This window comes from Salvelinus sp. IW2-2015, linkage group LG10, assembly GCF_002910315.2.
Source record: "Salvelinus sp. IW2-2015 linkage group LG10, ASM291031v2, whole genome shotgun sequence".
Taxonomy (NCBI): Eukaryota; Metazoa; Chordata; class Actinopteri; order Salmoniformes; family Salmonidae; genus Salvelinus; species Salvelinus sp. IW2-2015.
The window spans coordinates 20452174-20473808 of NC_036850.1; the positions used below are offsets into that span (position 1 = coordinate 20452174).

General features: G+C 42.5%; 1 protein-coding gene across 1 annotated transcript in view; it reads right to left on the bottom strand.

Annotated features, from left to right (window-relative positions):
- Positions 1-2768: 2768 nt before the first annotated feature.
- Positions 2769-21635, bottom strand: part of dennd2b (DENN domain containing 2B) — a 105262-nt gene continuing 86395 nt past the window's right edge. The window contains exons 15-20 of the mRNA XM_070445480.1: positions 11121-11298; positions 7623-7664; positions 7386-7497; positions 6696-6935; positions 4026-4112; positions 2769-3335 (exon numbers count right to left, since the gene is read on the bottom strand). Of these exons, the coding sequence (XP_070301581.1) occupies positions 3301-3335; positions 4026-4112; positions 6696-6935; positions 7386-7497; positions 7623-7664; positions 11121-11298 (694 nt within the window). The 3' untranslated portion in view covers positions 2769-3300. The remainder of the gene's footprint in view (positions 3336-4025; positions 4113-6695; positions 6936-7385; positions 7498-7622; positions 7665-11120; positions 11299-21635) is intronic.

The window sequence follows — 21635 nt, forward strand, 5'->3', positions numbered from 1 at the left end:
CAAGACAATCCTGTATCGGAGCTCTACGGACAATTCCTTCAGCCTCATGGCTTAATTTTGCTCTGACATGCACTGTCAACTTTGGGACCTTACATAGACAGGTGTGTTGTGCCTTTCTAAATCATGTCCAATCAATTGAATGTACCACAAGTGGACTCCAATAAAGTTGTAGAAACATCTCAAGGATGATCAATGGAAACAAGACGCACCTGAGGCTCAATTTCAAGTCCCATAGCAAAGGGTCTGAATACTTATGTAAATAAGGCAAAATTTCAGTTTTTTTTTTCTAAAACTTTTTTTTGCTTTGTCATATGGGGTATTGTGTGTAGATTGATGAGGAAATAATAATTTGACACATTTTAAAAGGCTTTAACATAACAAAATGTGGAAAAAGTCGAGGGGTCTGAATACTTTCTGTATGCACTGTATACCTAACCTGTTAGTCCTGAGACTATAATCTCATCCTTACACCCTCCGTTCCTCGGTTGTCTTCGACAGATAGAGCTAGAACATAAACATGATCTTATTCTTATCTTATCCATTTCCGGAGACCTTCTCCCTTACCTCACCTCGCTCATCAACTCATCCTTGACCGCTGGCTACGTCCCTTCCGTCTTCAAGAGAGCGAGACGTTGCAGCCCCTTCTGAAAAAACCTACACTCGATCCCTCGATGTCAACAACTACAGACCAGATCTTCTTTCTTTTCTCTCAAACTCTTGAACGTGCCGCCTTGCCAGCTCTCCTGCTATCTCTCTCAGAATGACCTTCTTGATCCAAATCCAGTCAGGTTTCAAGACTAGTCATCAACTGAGACTGCTCCTTCTCTGTGTCACGGAGCGCGCTCGCACTGCTAAAAGCTAACTCTTCTCCCTGCTCTCATCTTCTAACTAGATTGGCATGCCTTTTGATACTGTGAACCATCATATCCTCCTTCCCTCTCCGAGCTGGGCATTCTCGCGCGGCCACGCTTGGATGCGTCCTACCTGACAGGTCGCTCCTACAGGTGGCGTGGCGAGAATCTGTCTCCGCAACCACAGTGCTTCAGGCACCACTGGTGTCCCCAGGGCTCTGTTCTAGGCTCTCCTTATTCTCGCTATAGACCAAGTCACTTGGGCTCTGTCATATCTCACATTGGTTCTCTATCATTGCTATGCAGAGACATCCACAATTAATCTTGCTCCGCTTTCCCTCTGATAACAGGTGGTGAATCGCAATCTCTGCATCGTTGGAGACATACTAGTGTGGATGAGCGGATCGACCACTCAGCTGAACCTCGGCAAGACGGAGCTGCTCTTCCTCCGGGAAAAGGACTGCCGTTCATATTAGCATCGGTTGACAAACATTGTGTCCTCCTCCCAGAAGTCTAAGAACTTGGCAGTGATCTGTGACAACACCTCGTCGTTCTCATAACTAACATCAAGGCGGGTGATTCGCGTTCTGTAGGTATGCTCTCAACATTGCGAGTACGACCTTGCCTCAGCAGGAGCGGGCGCAGGTCCCTAATCCGGCCTTGTTCCATCCCGTTTGGATTACTGCACTCGTGTTGGCTGGGCTCCCTGCTGTGCATTAAAATAACCCTAACATCATCCAGAACGCGCAGCCCGTCTGGTGTTCAACTTCCCAAGTTCTCTCCGCGATCCCCACTCCTGCCGCTCTCCTCCACTGCTTCCAGTTAAGCTCGCTGATCCGCTACAAGACTATGGTGCTTGCCTACGGAGCTGTGAGGAGGAACGCAATCGCTCGTACGTCTTCAGCTCTGATCAGGCCCTACAACCACAAGGTCACTGCGTTCATGGCCACCTATGGGCCTGCCTTCGCCTCCCTACCTCTGAGGAAGTACGTTCCCGCTCAGCCCAAGTCAAACTGTTCGCCATGCTCTGAAGAGTCACCCAAATGGTGGACAAACTCCTCCGAGGCAGGTCAGCGGATGTCAAGATCACACTTGATCCGGAGCCACTGATAACCACTCTTTAAATGGAATACTAGGATGAGGAAAGTAATCCTTCTAACCGCGGCCGCCTTAAAAGAGTTAGATGCACTATCTGTCAAGTGGTTGTTCACTTGGATATATAAGGTGAATGCATACAATTTGGGGTAAGATCGCTTCTGTGAATAAGAGGTCTGCTAAATGACTTATAATGTAATGTAAATATGTTAATTCACTGACGGCTTCCTGTACCGTCAGCGTATTCCCAGGGAATACACTAGTGACAGCGTTATTCTCTGTACACATGTTCTGGGCTAGTATTGACTAATATAATATTACTCTCATAAGTATGACCCAGCAATACATTTATAGACACCCGAAATCGACAAGTTAAACACATTATTCAGTTCCAGATTGTTGTTCCATTCATTGCCAAAACGTATAAAATCACTAGACGTCATGTCTGACAACTCAATGACAAGTCCCCCACAGCACCCAACTGTGTAGTTGGTGGGGTGGAATCCCAAAAGGCACACATAGCTACCACATGCTGCCAGTAACCTAATTATGTCCTCACACATCACTCCAGTGGCTGTCACTGCCATGCTTTTATCAGCTCTGCTGACTTGGAAGCTTACTGTCATCTTGCAGCACTCAAATCTGTTTTGAGTGTTTGACTTCTTTATAATGTGTGATCCAACCTCCCTGTCTGTACAGAGCCACCTGGGTTCCACCTAAAGAGGAACAATGACCTTGTTCACAGACTGCGCTTCCTGTAAGTGCTGATGAAGTTCTGCTTCTTCTGAACAGTAACACATAAAAAAAGTTAAAAGAATCCAATCGTTTGAAGTCTTTTGTGTTTAATTACTGAATTTTACAAAGCAATGCATGTTTTAAACATTTACAATCATTTTCTTCATGTGTTAATGCATGTACAAATCCTCCCAACCAGGTGTGGAATTTACAGCTCTCATTCAGCAAATAGACAGGACAATGATGATCTACACTACAAAACATAGTAACTGTACATCCACCATACATCAGCATGCATTCACTCACTCAGTCTGATCATGTTCTTCTCAAGTATGCTTTAATGTCAGTGGTTACTCAGAAACAAAGGCACATTCACTCTGTACCGTCCTACTGTAACTAACCTCACAATTAAAGGTACCAGACACCTAACAATCAAGCTACATTGGAGGGTATCACAGCCAGTTTACAGTGAAATATGTACAACATATTGACATTTCATTGATGTTTTTGAAAGACAAACAAGTCAATAAAATACAGGGTTTTGGGTGTATCAGATCTTCTGTTTGCAGTAGAACAAGCTTTCATGCTCCGGTATTTGGTTATTAAGTAGCAGGTTTCCTCAGTTCTTTTTGTGAAGAAACTTCATTTTACTTCCTAAAAGACACAAACAAAATGCAAGTAAGAACTATTCACGTCACGTATTTTTTTTTTTAACACACTTCAATAAAATTTTCCAATTGAGCCGATATCTGCAGTGTTTACTGTGAGTGTGATCTCCGTGATTGTCAGGGAAATGATATAGTGCCTCGGATGGAATCCCAGTTTTAGACTACATCAGGGATCATCAACTACATTCAGCCGCGGCTGATTTTTTCTTGAGCGGATGATTAGGTGGCCGGAACATAATTACAAATAAATTGTAGACTGCAGATTGACCGCAAAAAGCCCAAACATATATAATATTTGACTAAAACATAATAATTTTGAACCTTGTTTATATTTGTATACGATAACATATATATCTTTATAGTGCATGGGAATAGTTTGGAATGTATTTCCAAAATTAAAATCACTTGTAGCTGATTTACTGGTGTTTTTACAGTCTTTTATGTCCAACAATAAAAAATCTATTTCAAATTCCACCAGTTGGGGAACCCTGGACAACATGGTGCTCATTACTACATCATGGCCAAATGTGAATAGGCTTCTTTTAGAACAAAACTTTGTGTCATCCTACATTTTAAGTCAGGTTACAATTTGTCCCAGCGGTAAAGTGGACAGGTAAGGTCTGTTGAGGGAATATATTTGTTTTAAGTGCAGATTCTAATTTATTTGAGAACTCACCTAGCCCTTTGAGGAACTTGTTCACTCCACTCTGCTCTGTGTCTGGTAGCTCTTCCAGGTACTGCTCCACCCTCTGCTCAAAGAGTCCTGACAGAAACACAACAAAATGGCAGAATAACATGAGGTAATTATGAGTGGTGTAAAGTACTTAAGTAGTACTGTAAAGTATTTTTACTTAAGTATTTTTTTGTGGTATCTGTACTTTACTATTTCCATTTTTGACTACTTTTACTTTACTACATTCCTGAAGAAAATAATGTACTGTTTACTCCATACATTTGACCTGACATCCAAAAGTACTTGTTACATTTTGAATGCATAGCAGCAGGACAGGAACATGGTCAAATCATGGTCATCTCTACTGCCTCTGATCTGGACTCACTAAACACAAATTCATCTTTTGTAAATGATGTCTGAGTGTTGGAGTGTGCCCAGGGCTATCCACACATTTTAAAAATAAGAAAATGCTTAATAGAAGGAATTTCAAATGATTTATACTTTTGATACGGTATATTTTAGCAACTACATTTACTTGATACTTAAGTATATTTAGAACCAAATACTTTTACTCAAGTAGTATTTTACTGGGTGACTTTTACTTGAGTAACTTTCTATTAAGGTATCTATAATCTTACTCAAGTATGACTTTTGGGTACTTATTCCACCACTGTTAATTATTAACTATTTTACATTAATGTTATACAGTGGCTTGCGAAAGTATTCACCCCTTTGGCATTTTTCCTATTTTGTTGCCTTACAACCTGGAATTAAAATAGATTTTTGGGGGGTTTGTATCATTTGATTTACACAACATGCCTACCACTTTGAAGACGCAAAATATTTTTTCTTGTAATACAAGAAATAAGACAAAAACAGAAAACTTGAGCGTGCATAACTATTCACCCCCCCAAAGTCAATACTTTGTAGAGCCACCTTTTGCAACAATTACAGCTGCAGGTCTCTCGGGGTATGTCTCTATAAGCTTGGCACATCTAGCCACTGGGATTTTTGCCCATTCTTCAAGGCAAAACTGCTCCATCTCCTTCAAGTTGGATGGGTTCCGCTGGCATACAGCAATCTTTAAGTCATACCACAGATTCTCAATTGGATTGAGGTCTGGGCTTTGACTAGGCCATTCAAAGACATTTAAATGTTTCTCCTTAAACCACTTGAGTGTTGCTTTAGCAGTATGCTTAGGTATGCTCATTGTCCTGCTGGAAGGTGAACCTCCGTCCCAGTCTCAAATCTCTGGAAGACAAACAGGTTTTCCTCAAGAATTTCCCTGTATTTAGCACCATCCATCATTTATTCAATTCTTATCAGTTTCCCAGTCCCTGCTGATGAAAAACATCCCCACAGCATGATGCTGCCACCACGCTTCACTGTGGGGGTGGTGTTCTCGGGGTGATGAGAGGTGTTGGGTTTGCCCCAGACATAGCGTTTTCCTTGATGGCAAAAAAGCTCAATTTTAGTCTCATCTGACCAGAGTACCTTCTTCCATATGTTTGGGGAGTGTCCCAGATGCCTTTTGGCAAACACCAAATGTGTTTGCTTATTTTTTTCTTTAAGCAAAGGCTTTTTTCTGTCCACTCTTCCGTAAAGCCCAGCTCTGTGGAGTGTACGGCTTAAAGTGGTCCTATGGACAGATGCTCCAATCTCTGCTGTGGAGCTTTGCAGCTGCTTCAGGGTTTACTTTGTTCTCTTTGTTGCCTCTCTGATTAATGCCCTCTTTGCCTGGTCCATGAATTTTGGTGGCGGCCCTCTCTTGGCAGGTTTGTTGTGGTGCCATATTCTTTCCATTTTTTAATAATGGATTTAATGGTGCTCCGTGGGATGTTCAAAGTTTCAGATATTTTTTTTATAACCCAACCCTGATCTGTACTTCTCCACAACTTTATCCCTGACCTGTTTGGAGAGCTCCTTGGTCTTCATGGTGCTGCTGACTCTGGGGCTTTTCAGAACAGGTGTATATATACTCAGATCATGTGACACTTAGATTGCACACAGGTGGACTTTATGTAACTAATTATGTGACTTCTGAAGGTAATTGGTTACACCAGATCTTATTTAGGGGTTTCGTAGCAAAGGGGGAGAATACATATGCACGCATCACTTTTCCGTTTTCTTTTTAAAGTTATTCTATTCATTTCACTTCACCAATTTGGACTATTTTGTGTATGTCCGTTACATGAAATCCAATTAAATTACAGGTTGTAATGCAACAAAATAGGAAAAACACCAAGGGGGAAGAATACTTTTGCGAGGCACTCTATTGTGAGGTAATGTATGTTACAGTGCAGTATAACAGAGAAAGCATGTTTTGGTATGGGGTGAAATACCCTTCACTATGTGGCCAGGAGATGGCACTGAATACCCAGCTAGAACCACTGTCAACGAGAGGGCCGTACCAGCACAGGTTTGAGAAGATCCCTTTAGGGATTTTGGACAACTTTGGCGGAAAAGTGAGGGGTGACAGAGCCTACCTCTAAAGAGCATTTCCACCAATCATTACAGTTGACATATTATTTGTGTTATGATGAACTACAATGAATCCATTTTAGGAGGACAGGACACACTTAATGTTATTATCTCTTAACAAGTAGACAGGACCATACCATTACAGACTGTTGTGTAGGGTGGACTGACAGGGTCATTGTGGGTTTACTCTACCTTTGGCCCGGCATTTCCGCAGCTCCCGGTCTTGGATGAACCCCGCGAACATTTGGGACTCCATGAAGACCCCCAGGAAGCGACGGATGCTCTTGGAGGCCACAGACTTGCGGAAGGCCTCGCGCTGGAAAATGCGTTCTCCTCGCTCGCTCTGGGTGAGGAACAGGGAGTAGTGGCCGATGGTTTCCAGAAAGAAACGGATGAAGGCCTCTGACACCAGGCTGTTCAAGGAGTTACACTCTACAGAAACAGACGAAACAGGATAGGTTAGTATTATGATGCTGAAACTGAAACACACTTAATACATGTTCAATACATCTAGAAAGAAGCAACACATAAACTACAGTGGATCTCTTTTTATGCTTGAGAATTGTGCTTGAGAATCAAGTAGAGCCTATAACATTTGTGGGAATGACACAAGAGTTATTTAGAGTTGATGTTTGACTGATATTGTGTATTCATACGTAACATTAAACAAACACTACATTCTGAACACCAGTAACCTTCAATTCAGTGAGGTGAATCACCCATTCCAGGAGTTCTCATCACTCCACCGACAGTGTATTGCTCCCAGACATGTGCTGTACATGTTCTTGTTCACAGGGTTGAAACATGGCCAGTGCTCTGTTGTCCTAATTTACACTCGTAACATCTGGTTTAGTAGAGAGTTACGATGTGTCCCTCGTTCACCTTCGTCTGACTCGCTGTCAGAGTCCTGATTGATGATGTCATTCCTCTGCTCCAGAGRTAGCTCAAGAGCAGACTGGAGTTTCCGTGGCAACAGCGAGGCCTCATCATCCATCTATACACACGCATAACAATTTAATTAGCGACAATAAACAAGAATATCAAAAGATTAGTCCATATTATATTACAATAAACGTTCTGGTCTTTGTTACGGTGAGGTACTGGAGAATTGAGACCAACCTGTCTGAGGAAGCGGTCAGTTCCCAGGTCCACCATCAAAGCCTGCAAAGGAAACAAACAAGTCACATATTTGTGAGTCATTTCAGGAAACTAGGCGTATGTCGCACGTCACTACTTGACAGGAGAGGCATTTGAACATAAACATTCATTGTTTATCAAAATTTGTTTTTGGGCAGAAATGCCTTCTGGAACATGTGAACTTTCATGTGCCTTAATAACAAACTTGTATTCCATCTGTAAATACAAATAAAATTGTTAAATTACGAGCCTAGTTGGTTTAGCCACGGGAGCCATCCTGCTAGCCATGATTGGCTGATATAATGGATGGGCTGGACATGCTGAGAGATGAGTTTGGATTGGTCTGACATGTAGCTTGCTTCTGTCTATAACTTGAGCTGTTCAGCATGTGTTGATAGTCCTTTCTACCTCACCGTTTTTGAAAGATATAAGGTTAGCCATCGAGAACTGCAAAAGTTATGCTACTTTTCTCAACAACATTGATGCCCTGAATTTAGCGGGAGCTATCAACAGATCAGTTGGAAAAAGTGATGGGCTACTTTCTGCACAGGCCGAAAGTAGTTTACCGTGTGAACCGGAGTGACTTGACACAATACTGGCCAAACAATATGTACCTACAAACAAAACAGAGTTAAACGGTTCCAGTCTGCCGTGAAGCGTTCATCCATGTATACAAGTAAGAATCTAGCTACATCTTCAGATATTATACATTTCTAATTTTGTCAGAAATTGGTTTTCATTGCAAATTAAAGCATACTGTTCGCTAGCTAGCGAGAGTTAGCTTGCGGGCTCGCTATCTAATGTTACTTGTATGATAGGTATAGTAATATTATTTGAATCACAAAACCATTTGCACTACTAGTTATAGCCTAATGTTAGCTAGCGAACATTGAACCTTGTTGGTTAGCTTAAGCTACCTGCAGATTCATACTAAGGCTATGAGAATGTTTGTATTGGTAGTAGTATGAGTTGGGATTATTCCGGTTCATTGTTTAGCTAGATAGCTACATGTCTAAACAAAGGACTCCACTTCACCAGATGATTACATGACCCATCAAGCTAGCCAGGTATGTCTGGGGGTGATTGCGGCCATCTATTGTATTTCTAGACAATAGTGACCCATCCACTTAGCTAGATGTGGCTGGGGGGTGGTTATAGCATTTCCTTCACATGACCCATCAATTTAGACAAGTGTGTCGCGTAAGTGTCATCTAATAATTCTAAAATATTTTTATCTAGACACTTTCTGTTTTTGATATTGCTACTATGCAAGTAACCATTTCACTGTACCGTTTACACCTTTTGTATCCTGCGCATGTGTGTGTTTACCAGAAGAACAACATGACCTGCACCAAAGTCAGATTAGGATATAGGCCAAGGACTAGATAAAGTGTATTTTTACCTGGAGGTAAATTATTTTTGTGTAGGCTACTACTTTTATCACTTTTAGTCATGAAATCTTTGGTTGTTTACTAAACTAGTCACTCTGTTTAGCACATGGCCTTACATGTGAATCCTTAAATAGAAGGGTGTGGCTAAGGCTTGAGAGGGTGTGAACAATGCTGAATGGGTATAGACAAAGGAGAGCTCTCCAGTAGGTGTACCAAAACATTCAATGGCCATTTTCTCAAAAGTGGGGATACAAGTTTATCGACTTTCAAGCAGAATTACTTTCCCATTGTACCACAACTGGAGTGTATGATATACAATTTTCTACCGCAGAGGCTCTACTTTATCCAATGTAAAAAACACCATTTAAAATGTTGCTACATAAGACAGAATCAAGGTGGTCGATCACATTTAGGAATCTTCAATCAAATCCAGGCTTCCTCCATGTGCATACAGTGGCTTAAAGTGAATACCAATGCCCTCTACAAATAAATCAAACTCTCCATCAAGAGAAAGACAAGCTCTTCCAGAAGTTGGAAGTGTTATACCAGTGTTAAAACGAGATCTTTAAAAGCAGCAAAACATACTTGGGGAATTTTTATTGAGTTGATCAGCAACATCAAGACAGATGTAAACAGACAACATATACTGTTGACAGGCCATTAAAAGCCTTGTGTTAAATATGACAGACAGGGTAAGATGGTCTTTTCACTCATACCATGGGCTGAGGGCAGATGCTGCTGACTCGGACTAACTGTGTTAATAGCAGAGAGCTGGGCTTTAAGAGGCCTGATGGCTTCTCCTGCCAGGCTTTTATTGAGAGCCAGAACCTCCCTCTCTCCCTCCCTACTGGGGCCAGGACCCCAGAGCTGAGGTCTGAGGCTGCCCTGGCATGGGCCCTGCAGGCTGCAGCAGCTGCCAACTGCCAAGGCCACATTCACTGGGGGGTTTAGGTCAGGGTCAGCCACACTACAGCACGTTGAGGCTGGAGGAGAAGTTGCTACTTTAACAAGGATCGATTCAAGTGATTTCCACCTCTTTCCACTCTGCCTTGGCAAATCAGTGCACCGTTCCAAGAATGCTGCAGAACAGAACAGAACAGTCCAGCTGGGAGAGCAGAGAAGCAGACACGTCTTCTTTCCCTCCTCCCTCTGTAATTGGTGACAAAACTGCTGCAGGTCAACGTCCTGTCAGGCTTTGACCACAGCGAGACTGCTGGACAGCTCTGAACAGGCAATTATAGCAGGCCTCACACCGTGTGTGGACTCTGACAGCTCAATACTAGGAAGCTCATGGCTTGAATTCTAATACTCAATACTGGGAGCCTACAGTGTCCATGGCAGCAAAACAGAGGAAACGGGTCATATTACACTCAGCGCTCAGAGAATTCAAGTTTGACCCGATCTTTCGAAAACACAATGCTATTGCTGAATGTGTGACTGTGACTTTAACATGAGTCTGATTTAGAACGATTTCTGGTATGAGTGCTTGAATGAATAAACGTTAAAAAAAACGTTTGAGGGTAAAATTGCTCTGAATCACTGGAAGGTCCAGCATTCTTTTAAAGAATGCCTGTGACAGTCATCATGAGAGTGTGGTTTCATCCTGAACCCAGGGGTGGTCCTGGGTCTCTGAGGGAGGTTGGGAGGAGCACCATGATAGCTGTCTCGTGAGATGTCCCAGTTACTGTATATCCGGATGCTTCTGAATCTGTCCCATGGCTGCACCAATCAGCCAAGAGGATCAACATACCTACGCAATTCTCTRCAGAAATATAAGTCCCTCATTGGGTAAATGTTTAATGAAAACAAGCAGGGTAATTGACTGTGTAATATACTGTAGGTTGTTGTGGGCGTTTTACTGCTGACCAGTAACAGGAAGGCCACTCCCCAGCCCAGTGTCTAACAGAGAGATGGAATGTGACAGTGGAATAGCTTCTAATCTGTAGCCTCAAGCTAACAAAATCAGAGGCGCAGAATGAGGAGGAAATTAATAGAGCCAATACATTAAACCTGGTCTAAGAAAAGCAAGACAGTGGGAGACAAAGATGAAAAGCRAGAGAGAGAGAGATGGAGAAAATGAAGTACCAACCTCTTCCACAGGCAGGTCTTTSAGTTTGGGCAGTGAGCTGGACAGGAGCCCCACCAGGAAGGGTGTTGGGCAGCAGACGATGTCCACCATGGAGGCAGGCAGGACGGGGATGAAGGTGTGCTGCCAGGAGAAGGGATAGAGCAGAGCCACCACCGCATGCATACAGCTGGACAGGGTACTGCAGAGAGGGAGACAGACATCCATAGAATTACATATAGAATCACTATATCTAATCATTTTAAGATCTCTATGGGGACAGTCAACATCAGATACAGCTAGACAGGGTACTACCGGGGAGGGAGACAGACAACATCACTCACCTTTACACTCACAACACAGAACTGCAGGGGGCCCATCAGCAAAACCAGATATGAATATTGTCAGGGGAAAACATGGGGATGCCAGATTTTCCATCAGATTGCACACTTTATCCTGACCTTTGAAAGGGAGTGGTGGATTGTGTTTTGAAGTAAACTCTGAACACTCCTAAAACAGCAGCCAGCAGCGGACAAAGAACGGCAAACAGATGCAACAAAAATGTGGACTCATGTTCCTCTATAAAATACAGAATAAAAGCTTATTGAGATTTGTTTAAAGTTCATCATTATCTGCCTCTAATATCAAGAAGAGAGCCAAATGAGAGCGTATTGCTTAACGTCATAAGTGAACCAGTCTTTCCAACGTCCAAACCAAACAACAACCTGATCCTCTTTTCCTTGAAACAATTACTTTTGTATATGTGAGGCGAACCAGTGCGGCTATGTACCCTGGCTTAACACCGCGTTCCTTCCTCCAGTTGGTCTAAGGGACAATCTGAAATCCATTCTCAACAGGCTGTTCTTTCTCTCCAACAAAGAAGAAAAGAAGAAAAAGACAGGAAAGGATAGAGCAGAAAGAAATCACTCCTCCTGACACTCAGCTGCCAGGAGAGAGAGGTCTGTACAAGACTTCACATTGGAGCAGCCAGTAGCGGGAAAAATACCCAAATGTCATACTTGGGTAAAAGTAAAGATGCCTTAATAGAAAATGACTAAAGTAAAAATGAACGTCACCCTGGAAAATACTACTTGGGTAAAAGTCTAAAAGTATTTGGTTTTAAATATACTTAAGTAATTAAGTATCAAAAGTATAAATAGTTTCAAATTTGCTTATATTAAGCAAACCAGAAGGCACCATTTTAGTTTTTACATTTTATTTACGGATAGCCAGGGGCACACTCCAACACATCATTTATAAACGAAGCATGTGTTCAGTGAGTCCACCAGATCAGAGACAGTAGGGATGACCAGGGTTGTTCTCTTGATAAGTGTGTGTATTGGACCATTTTCCTATCCTGCTAAGCATTCAAAATGTAATGAGTACTTTTGGGTGTCAGGGAAAATGTATGGAGGAAAAAGTACATTATTTTCTTTAGGAATGTAGTGAAGTAAAAGATGTCCAAAATATAAATAGTAAAGTACAGAAAAAACGACTTAAGTAGTACCTTCAAGTATTTTTACTTAAGTACTTTACACCACTGGGAACAGCAGACAGGCAGATAGGTTCACCAATGGCAACCATTCAAAAGCTTTAATCTGTTATGTTTCCACCTCTTCCACTGACAGTGTAACACCCTGAACTACACAGCCCACAGCTAAGACCTGCTCTATAAACATCTGTGACAGGCTGATTACACTAGGCACTGCCACTGTGGCAACACACACAGTAGGTCCACTCCCTCACCCTCAGAGATGGGTTGGGTGTGTTACAATAGTTTAACAAGATCTTGAATCCGTCTGATATTACCCAAAACAGCACCCTTACCGCTGGTGAATTTTGACAGCTGTAACACAAAATCACAAACAGTATGTCGTCTTTCTCACGGTCCCAAGCTTGTTGACAGTGGCCGACCCTCCTCCCCTCTGTCCCCCTGCACTCCATACAGTCCATGTACACACAGATAGCGAGGGGAAATAAACCATGAGGCCCATCAGAAACACACAGACACCACAACTCTAAATCAGTGGGGATCAAACCCTCCACTGAAGATGAATGCACTGTTAATAAGGAATGTTGTCCATAGTTGTTCTCTTCAACAGCAGAGGGCACATCCTACCAAACACACAGTACTCCCACTACGTATAAGTGTCCACGCTCTATCACAACGTCAATATTGATGTGCATACAGCCTCTTCTTGATGGAACCTTTATCTTGCTTTGGTACAGTTTACTGTAAATAGAGCTATGAGTAWAATGGCAAGTTATTATAGTTAATGAACACTGTAAAGCGAGACCAGTATCTACATGGCTCAACAACTGCAGCCCCATGGTCTGTTCAGGTTTCTTATTCACCCATCATAACATAGAGCAGAAAGCAGTCTCAGTTTCACTGTCTGAGTTTTATTTGCAGAAGGAGCTGATCCTTTTGAAGAGATCCAGTCTCCGGGYTTTGACCTGTTCCAACAGGGAGGGATGGGGCACAGCTCTCAGAACCTCAGCCACAGGCAAGACAGAGCTAGCGCTGCAGAGGACTGATACCATGAGTATCACTTACACACTCAGTCCTGAGGGAAACACTCATGGGAAATGATGAACTTGCAATAAAAACACCATCTCTGCCCACATCTGCCAGTCAAATCTCTAAGGGTGCGTGCCAAATGGCACTCTATTCCTTATATATTGCACAACTTTTGACCAGAGCCCATATGGGCAGTAGTGTACTACATATGGAAAGGGGTTATATTTGGGATGCAATCTAAAGCAGAAAGGAATGGCAGACCTTTACAGACCAGGTCATAACAAAACCATATCAGCACCCGCACAACTGTCCACTTAAGTTTAGAGGATCCTAACTTTGCTTTGTGATATWTTGCATTTGGGGTTATATAAGCATGTCAGAACAGGAATGGTTGTCCTGGGTCTGTCTGTGGCTGACCATGCAGATTCCCAGGAAACTCTCAGGATAGAGAGGCTTACTCTGCCAGACTCACAGGTGCAGGATGGAGAGTCCCAGTGTCAGCAGCACTGTSCACAATCTCAGACGGGCCCATTTCAGSCCAGGACAAACACAGGCCCTGGCAGGAGCATCAGTACAGCTGTTGACTAACAGCTCCTCATACTGAAGCACATACATATTTTTCTGGGTGAGAATCAGTGCTTCATTTGTAAATCGGGAGGTGCCGGAACAAAAAAGTNGGTGTTGGGCAGCAGACGATGTCCACCATGGAGGCAGGCAGGACGGGGATGAAGGTGTGCTGCCAGGAGAAGGGATAGAGCAGAGCCACCACCGCGTGCATACAGCTGGACAGGGTACTGCAGAGAGGGAGACAAACAACCATAGAATTACATATAGAATCACTATATCTAATCATTTTAAGATCTCTATGGGGACAGACAACATCAGATACAGCTGGACAGGGTACTACCGGGGAGGGAGACAGACAACATCACTCACAACACAGAACTGCAGGGGGCCCATCAGTAAAACCAGATATGAACATTGTTAGGGGAAAACATGGGGATGCCAGATTTTCCATCAGATTGCCCACTTTATCCTGACCTTTGAAAGGGAGTGGTGGATTGTGTTTTGAAGTGAACCCTGAATACTCCTAAAACAACAGCCAGCAGCGGACAAAGAACGACAAACAGATGCAACAAAAATGTGGACTCTCATGTTCCTCTATAAAATACAAAATAAAAGCTTATTGAGATTTAAAGTCCATCATTATCTGCCTCTAATATCAAGAAGAGAGCCGAATGAGAGCGTATTAACGTCATAAGTGAACCAGTCTTTCCAACGTCCAAACCAAACAACAACCTGATCCTCTTTTCCTTGAAACAATTACTATGTATATGTGAGGCGAACCAGTACCCTGGCTTAACACCGCGTTCCTTCCTCCAGTTGGTCTAAGGGACAATCTGAAATCCATTCTCAACAGGCTGTTCTTTCTCTCCAACAAAAGATGAAAAGAAGAAAAAGACAGAGAAATCGCTCCTCCTGACACTCAGCTGCCAGGAGAGAGAGGTCTGTACAAGACTTCACATTGGAGCAGCCAGTAGTGGGAAAAATACCCAATTGTCATACTTGAAAGATAACTTAATAGAAAATGACTCAAGTAAAAATGAACATCACCCAGTAAAGTACTACTTGAGTAAAAGTCTAAAAGTATTTGATTTGAAATATACTTAAGTATCAAAAGTAAATGTAATTTCTAAAATATACTTAAGTAATTAAGTATCAAAAGTGTAAATAATTTCAAATGACTTATATTAAGCAAACCAGAAGGCACCATTTTCTTGTTTTTTTCAATATACAGATAGCCAGGGGCATGCTCCAACACATAATTTATAAACGAAGCATGTGTTCAGTGAGTCCACCAGATCAGAGACAGTAGGGATGACCAGGGTTGTTCTCTTGATAAGTGCGTGAATTGGACCATTTTCCTGTCCTGGCAAGCATTCAAAATGTAACGAGTACTTTTGGGTGTGAGGGAAAATGTATGGAGTAAAAATTACATAATTTTCTTTAGGAATGTAGTGAAGTAAAAGTAAAAGTTGTCCAAAATATAAATAGTAAAGTAAAGTACAAAAACTCCAAAAGCGACTTAAGTAAAAAATACTTGAAAGTACTACTTAAGTACTTTACACCACTGGGAGCAGCAGACAGGCAGACAGGTTCACCGATGGCAACCATTCAAAAGCTTTAATCTGTTACGTTTCCACCTCTTCCACTGACAGTGTAACACCCTTAACTACACAGCCCACAGCTAAGACCTGCTCTATAAACGTCTGTGATAGGCTGGTGTTACAATAGTTTAACAAGATCTTGAATCCGTCTGATATTACCCAAAACAGCACCCTTACCGCTGGTGAATTTTGACAGCTGTGGCTTAACACAAAATCACAAACAGTATGTCGTCTTTCTCACGGTCCCAAGTTTGTTGACAGTGGCCGACCCTCCTCCCCTCTGTCCCCCTGCACTCCATACAGTCCATGTACACACAGATAGAGAGGGGAAATAAACCATGAGGCCCATCAGAAACACACAGACACCACAACTCTAAATCAGTGGGGATCAAACCCTCCACTGAAGATGAATGCACTGTTAATTAAGAATGTTGCCATAAGCTGTTCTCTTCAAACAGAGAGGGCCAATCCTACCAACCACATACTCCCACTACGTATAAGGTCCACGTCTATCACACGTCCACATAACTTGATGTGTGCATAACGCCTCTCTTATGAACCTTATCTTCTTTGTACATTACTGTAATAGAACTTATTGAGTATCAATGCAAGTTTTATAGTAAAATGAACATCCTGTTATAAAGCGAGACCAGTATCTACATGGCTCAACAACTGCAGCCCCAGAGGTCTGTTCAGTTTTTCTTATTCACCCATCATAACATAGAGCAGAAAGCCAGTCTCAGGTCTTCACTGTCTGAGTTTTATTTGCAGAAGGATGCTGATCCTTTGAAGAGCATCATCCGGTTTGACCTGTCTCCAACAGGGAGGATTGGCCACAGCTATCAGAACCTCAGCCAAGGCAAGACAGAGCTAAGCGCTCGCAGAGGATATACCCATGAGTATCACTTACACACTCAGGCCTGAGGGACAACACTCAATGGAATGATGAAACTTGCAATAAAAAACCACCATCTCTGCCCCACATCCTGCAGCAAATCTCTAAGGCTGGCGTGCCAAATAGCCACTCTATTCCCTTACTATATTGCACAAATTCTTGACCAGAAGTCCCATATGGGCAGTAGTTGTACACATATGGAAGCATATATGATGGCAACTAAGCAGAAAGAATGCGAACCTTTACAGGACCGGTCATAACAAACCATACCAGCACCCCGCACAACCTGTCCACTTAAGTTAGAGATCCCTAACTTTGCCTTTTATGTATATTTGCCAATTTCGGGTACTAAAGCATTTCCCAGAACAAAATGGTTGTCCGGGTCTGTCCTTGTGGGTGACCCCAAATGCCAGAATTCCCAAAGGGATAAAAACCTTCTCAGGAAATAAGAGGAGGTCTGCCCGATAAGGATGTTAAGATTGTTATTTCTTACTGTGCGAAAGCTGAGTCTGGTAGAATTCCTTTTTGTTGAAAAGTAAAACAGTATGTTGGATCATTGTTTCAGACTAATTGTTGATTTCAGTTGGTCGTAGTATGCAATATAAATGGTTACTACCTTGAGTTCAAACTTGCAGAGCATGTTTTCCCAAAAAAACGCTGAGAACAGTGTAAACATTTTCTTTTGTTTTAAAAGAAGGGGATGTAATATTCATATGTGTAAACATAACTGAATTAATAATTGGATTGCATTTACCGCCATATCATACTGTGCTATGATTGGTTAAGGACACCCATAATGGTTAAGGTGCCGCCATGGTCAGTTTGATCCTGGTTGGCCGATTTACGTGCAACATGCCAAGTGTATAGCTACTAATAAAGAACTACGTTTAAGAAATATCCTGTAGGACTGCATTTTATTATTTTGGTTAATACCCATCCTGAGACCGCCAGCGTGAGCAAAACAAAGACACCCTAACAGCCAAATAGTAGTACAACTAATAGAAGGAATAAAATGTGGTAAATAGGGCGCATAGAAAGTTGCCCCACCAAAAGTATTGTCCAGAACCCAGCCAACTTCCTAATCTTGAAAGAACTACAATGTGTACGCTCCAGCCAACACATCCTCAGCTCTTCCCTGACGAGTAGTCCAGCCCAAGTATCTTTCTCCTAGACCTAGATTGCTCAACATCACCAAACCAGAAGGACTGACAAGGAATCTCGAGCCATGATACAAATCCCGAAAAAGGATTAACCCCAGCAGAGTATGACCTTAAAATCCTAATTGCTGCCGCGTACATAACTACAAAAACCACATTAAACAGATCCTTTTGGTCTGAGGTGGTTGAGAAATGCCGGCGCCTACTAATATTGAAATAAACCAGGAGTACCTCTTTGCTTTGTAAATAGCCAGAACTTACCATCCAAAAATCAAATATGGCCCTGGTCCCCTGGCTAATAAATTTCCCCCCACACTTGAAATTGAGCGGGTGCTTGGGGACTCGGCTTGCTTGATCTTCTCCTTTTTTTCGTAGCAAATTTTGAGCAAAATTGCTCAAGGCCACGGTTGAATTTGTCTGTGAAGATTGGCCCCATATTAATATGCTCGCCACGCTGTGATTCTGGGCCTGCAGGACGGCAAAAGTTATTTGTTTAGCCCATGACGACATCATTGGGTCCGGACACAGCAAAACAAAACGTGAGCAGAACAGTGTACCAAAAAACATGCCCCGAGCGAACACACATGAGTGTGAGATGTTTGAAAATGAAGTCAGTTTGAAAAAATAAACCTCTGATGATATATATAACAGTGAAAAGTCTGGAAGTCTTACTACTGAAACTGACTTAAACCCGTGAATAAACCGCCCCAGTCAGTAAAAACTAGGAAATTTGAAAGCAACAAACAACTATCAACTCCACCCTTCTTGTTAATCATTAATAAAAGCCCCTATAGGTGCAATTTTCTGGCAAATTGACCAATTACCCTGTTTGTGAGGAACCATCTACTTTGTGCATGACAAAAGCAATTTGGTCTCATTAAATACCAAGCTTAATAGAAGGCGAAGATTTACAGACAGATAGTCATTTTCCTACTCAGACAAAGATTGACCCAACTAATCACCATTGGGAAATTAAACCACAAATATTCCAGATGGAGGGTCCGAAACGTTAATACATACACTAAAGGTTGCGACCTGTGCCTTAAATATAAAAATATCGGATCTGCCGTGAAATTAATTATTTACACAGAACATATAGTGAATGGCAATTCTGCATCAATTACATGACCTTGTCATTGGCTTTAGAAGCTTATACCTGTATAAAGCAGAATATGTGTCTTTTAAAAATCATCCCGTAAATCTATCTAGAGAGTCAAAAAATGGAGTCCCAGAGAATGCCCATGTTAACCCTTCTACTTGCTATGAACTACTAACTTGATGAATTTCCAAAGGGAAACACCTCCTAACTTGTCAACAATTATAAACTCACTCCAGAATGAGGCCTCTCTTGGTTGCGAATACTTGAGTCTGTATCAGTGTGGAGAACCAACAAATCAAAAGATATGAAGCCTCATGACACCTAAATGAAGCCTACAAGATGATAAGATCCCCCTATAAAATATAGTGTAAGACCCTTTCTCCACAATGCACCTGGGAATCCTTCACTCATCCCTTGCGAAGCTTATATTTCGCAAGACGCTCCACATCACCCATCTGTATCGAATTATCTCGTGCCAAAAAGCCCCTCTCTATACCGACCTGCTGTATATATATTATACGACGCGATTGGAACACCCACGCTAGACTCTATGGCAAATACCGCTCTGAGATATGGAGACATCAAAAGTTCAATTGTTGTCTTACGCTGGGACCGTACCAGCAAAACAACTCAGTAATACGTGTCACTTTCTTCTGTGTGTCCGTCTAGAAGACCAGTTGCAAAATCTATATTGCTTCCAGAGCCCAATATGAGTACTTCAGCCACCCAAGGACCTTTGTCTGAATAAATTTTAACATGGAGTGCGACTGAAGAAATTTATCCCTGCGAGTTGACTGTTCACTGAAAGAAAATCCATAGAATTATTTACGACCCATGATGCCCCTTTTATGGCTAACCACTACCCAGAATCCACAGACGTTCACGAATAATTGTTAAAATAAGATTAAAATCCTGACCCTGATCCTGATACCGTGAAACCCCTAGACCGACCCAAACAAGTCAAGCAAGGAAGAAGCCACTGCCTCTCTACCAATAGATAGCTCACCTAGACTAAAAGCCAAACTTATCCCTGATATTAGTGTCAAGTCCGAATCACTCTTTTATGCGGTGAGAACAAAGATATCCAGTCCCTTTGGAGAAATGTCCTCTAGACTCCTGAATTAACCTATTAGCACAAAAAATAGAACTGATTTGTGCATTTATCAATAAAAATATTGACCAAATCCAAGTTGAGTGTTTGGGCAGGAAATGAAGGGGGAGGCCCTTGCACAGCCGCCGAGCTCCCTCCAGAACCCAACCTATGCACGACCCAGCCTTACCCAATACCGTGAAGGTCTACGATTTATATAAGGAAATAAATGATGAAGGTGCAAACAGACTGGCAGGCAAACAAATGTCGGTGGAATCCCGAAGCTTGGTTTGCTGCAGGAGGGACTGGCTGGCATCCCTATGCGAATCTCAAAAATCAAGGATAGCAGAGCATCCAGAGCTGAGAAGAGGGAAATATATGTGCACGAACAGTATTGGAAGATCCATTAAGAAGTGAATCCCTCATTTCCCAAGTTCCCCAGCTAAGACATCTGCAGAAAAAGCAAGCCGAACAGTGCGCCAGTTCTAAGGTTTCCATAAGCCATCCTACAACAGCCCAGGTAGCAACACATATTGCGTCTTCTCCCAAACATATGGATCTTAGAAATCCGCCAAGCACTACTTCCAGACAAAATTTGTGCAAAATTGACCGCTAACCCACTACGACAATTGACCATTAAAGTCAATGTTTACCACTTGTGATGCCACTCACCAAAACGGCTCTGACCTGCAATCCTATAGAAAAATTTGTGGCAGAACTGAAAAAGCACCCATGTGCGAGCGAGAAGATGGACAACTTACCAAACCTGACTCATTTACACCAGTTTCTAAAAGTTCCCGACAGTAGTAATTTTGGCCGCGAACCATTCATGTGCAACCAATTTATTGTGGAAAGGGAGACCCGCTTGTGGAAGGCTTACCCGCCTGGATCCCAAAAGAGGTCCATCTGACACAATCGTCACCAAAGTTGGTAATGGCTCTTAGCCCTATCCACCCTTACTAAAGAAGATTCTGGGTTCCGTTGTAAAGTCCCGTAAGCGCAACCTTTCTGACCCATCTGGGAGCAGTGCTAAGGATGAACCCAGGCCACCCCCGATAAAAGTGAACCATTAAGGTGCAATAAACCTCCCCATGGGAAAATAGCATCCCCCTATTATGCTGAACATTTCACATTCCTAAAAGTAGGAGTGCCCAGCGGTCTCCGGAGGTTGATCTCTTAATAAGGAGTGACCAAGACAGAGAATTTTTACTTGGGGATATAAATTCCTGGAGCAAGAAGTTCCCTGAAGAAGCTGAGTATTGTAATTACCCTGTTATTCCAGGTCGACAAATATGTTTCCGCCGCAAAGCTCTTACAACGACTTCAACTTCGCGGAATCTGTACCTGGCATACGCCGTGTATGAAATCGACCGTAGAATTCGCTCGTACTAAGGAGACACCACAGTGCCGCCTGAAGCTGCCTTGAATCATGCAGAGCCTCTGTACAACGTCTCAAGCTGCTAGTGGAAACAAAGGCTGACACGGCTGTGCAGCCCCGGGACGCACCTTCCCTGACCAACAACCATTCCCCGTGATGCTGCTTGGACTAGAAGCGTCCACCTTCTTGACAGCCAGAGTCAACCACTTCCTAGCGTGGCGGGGTTCGTGC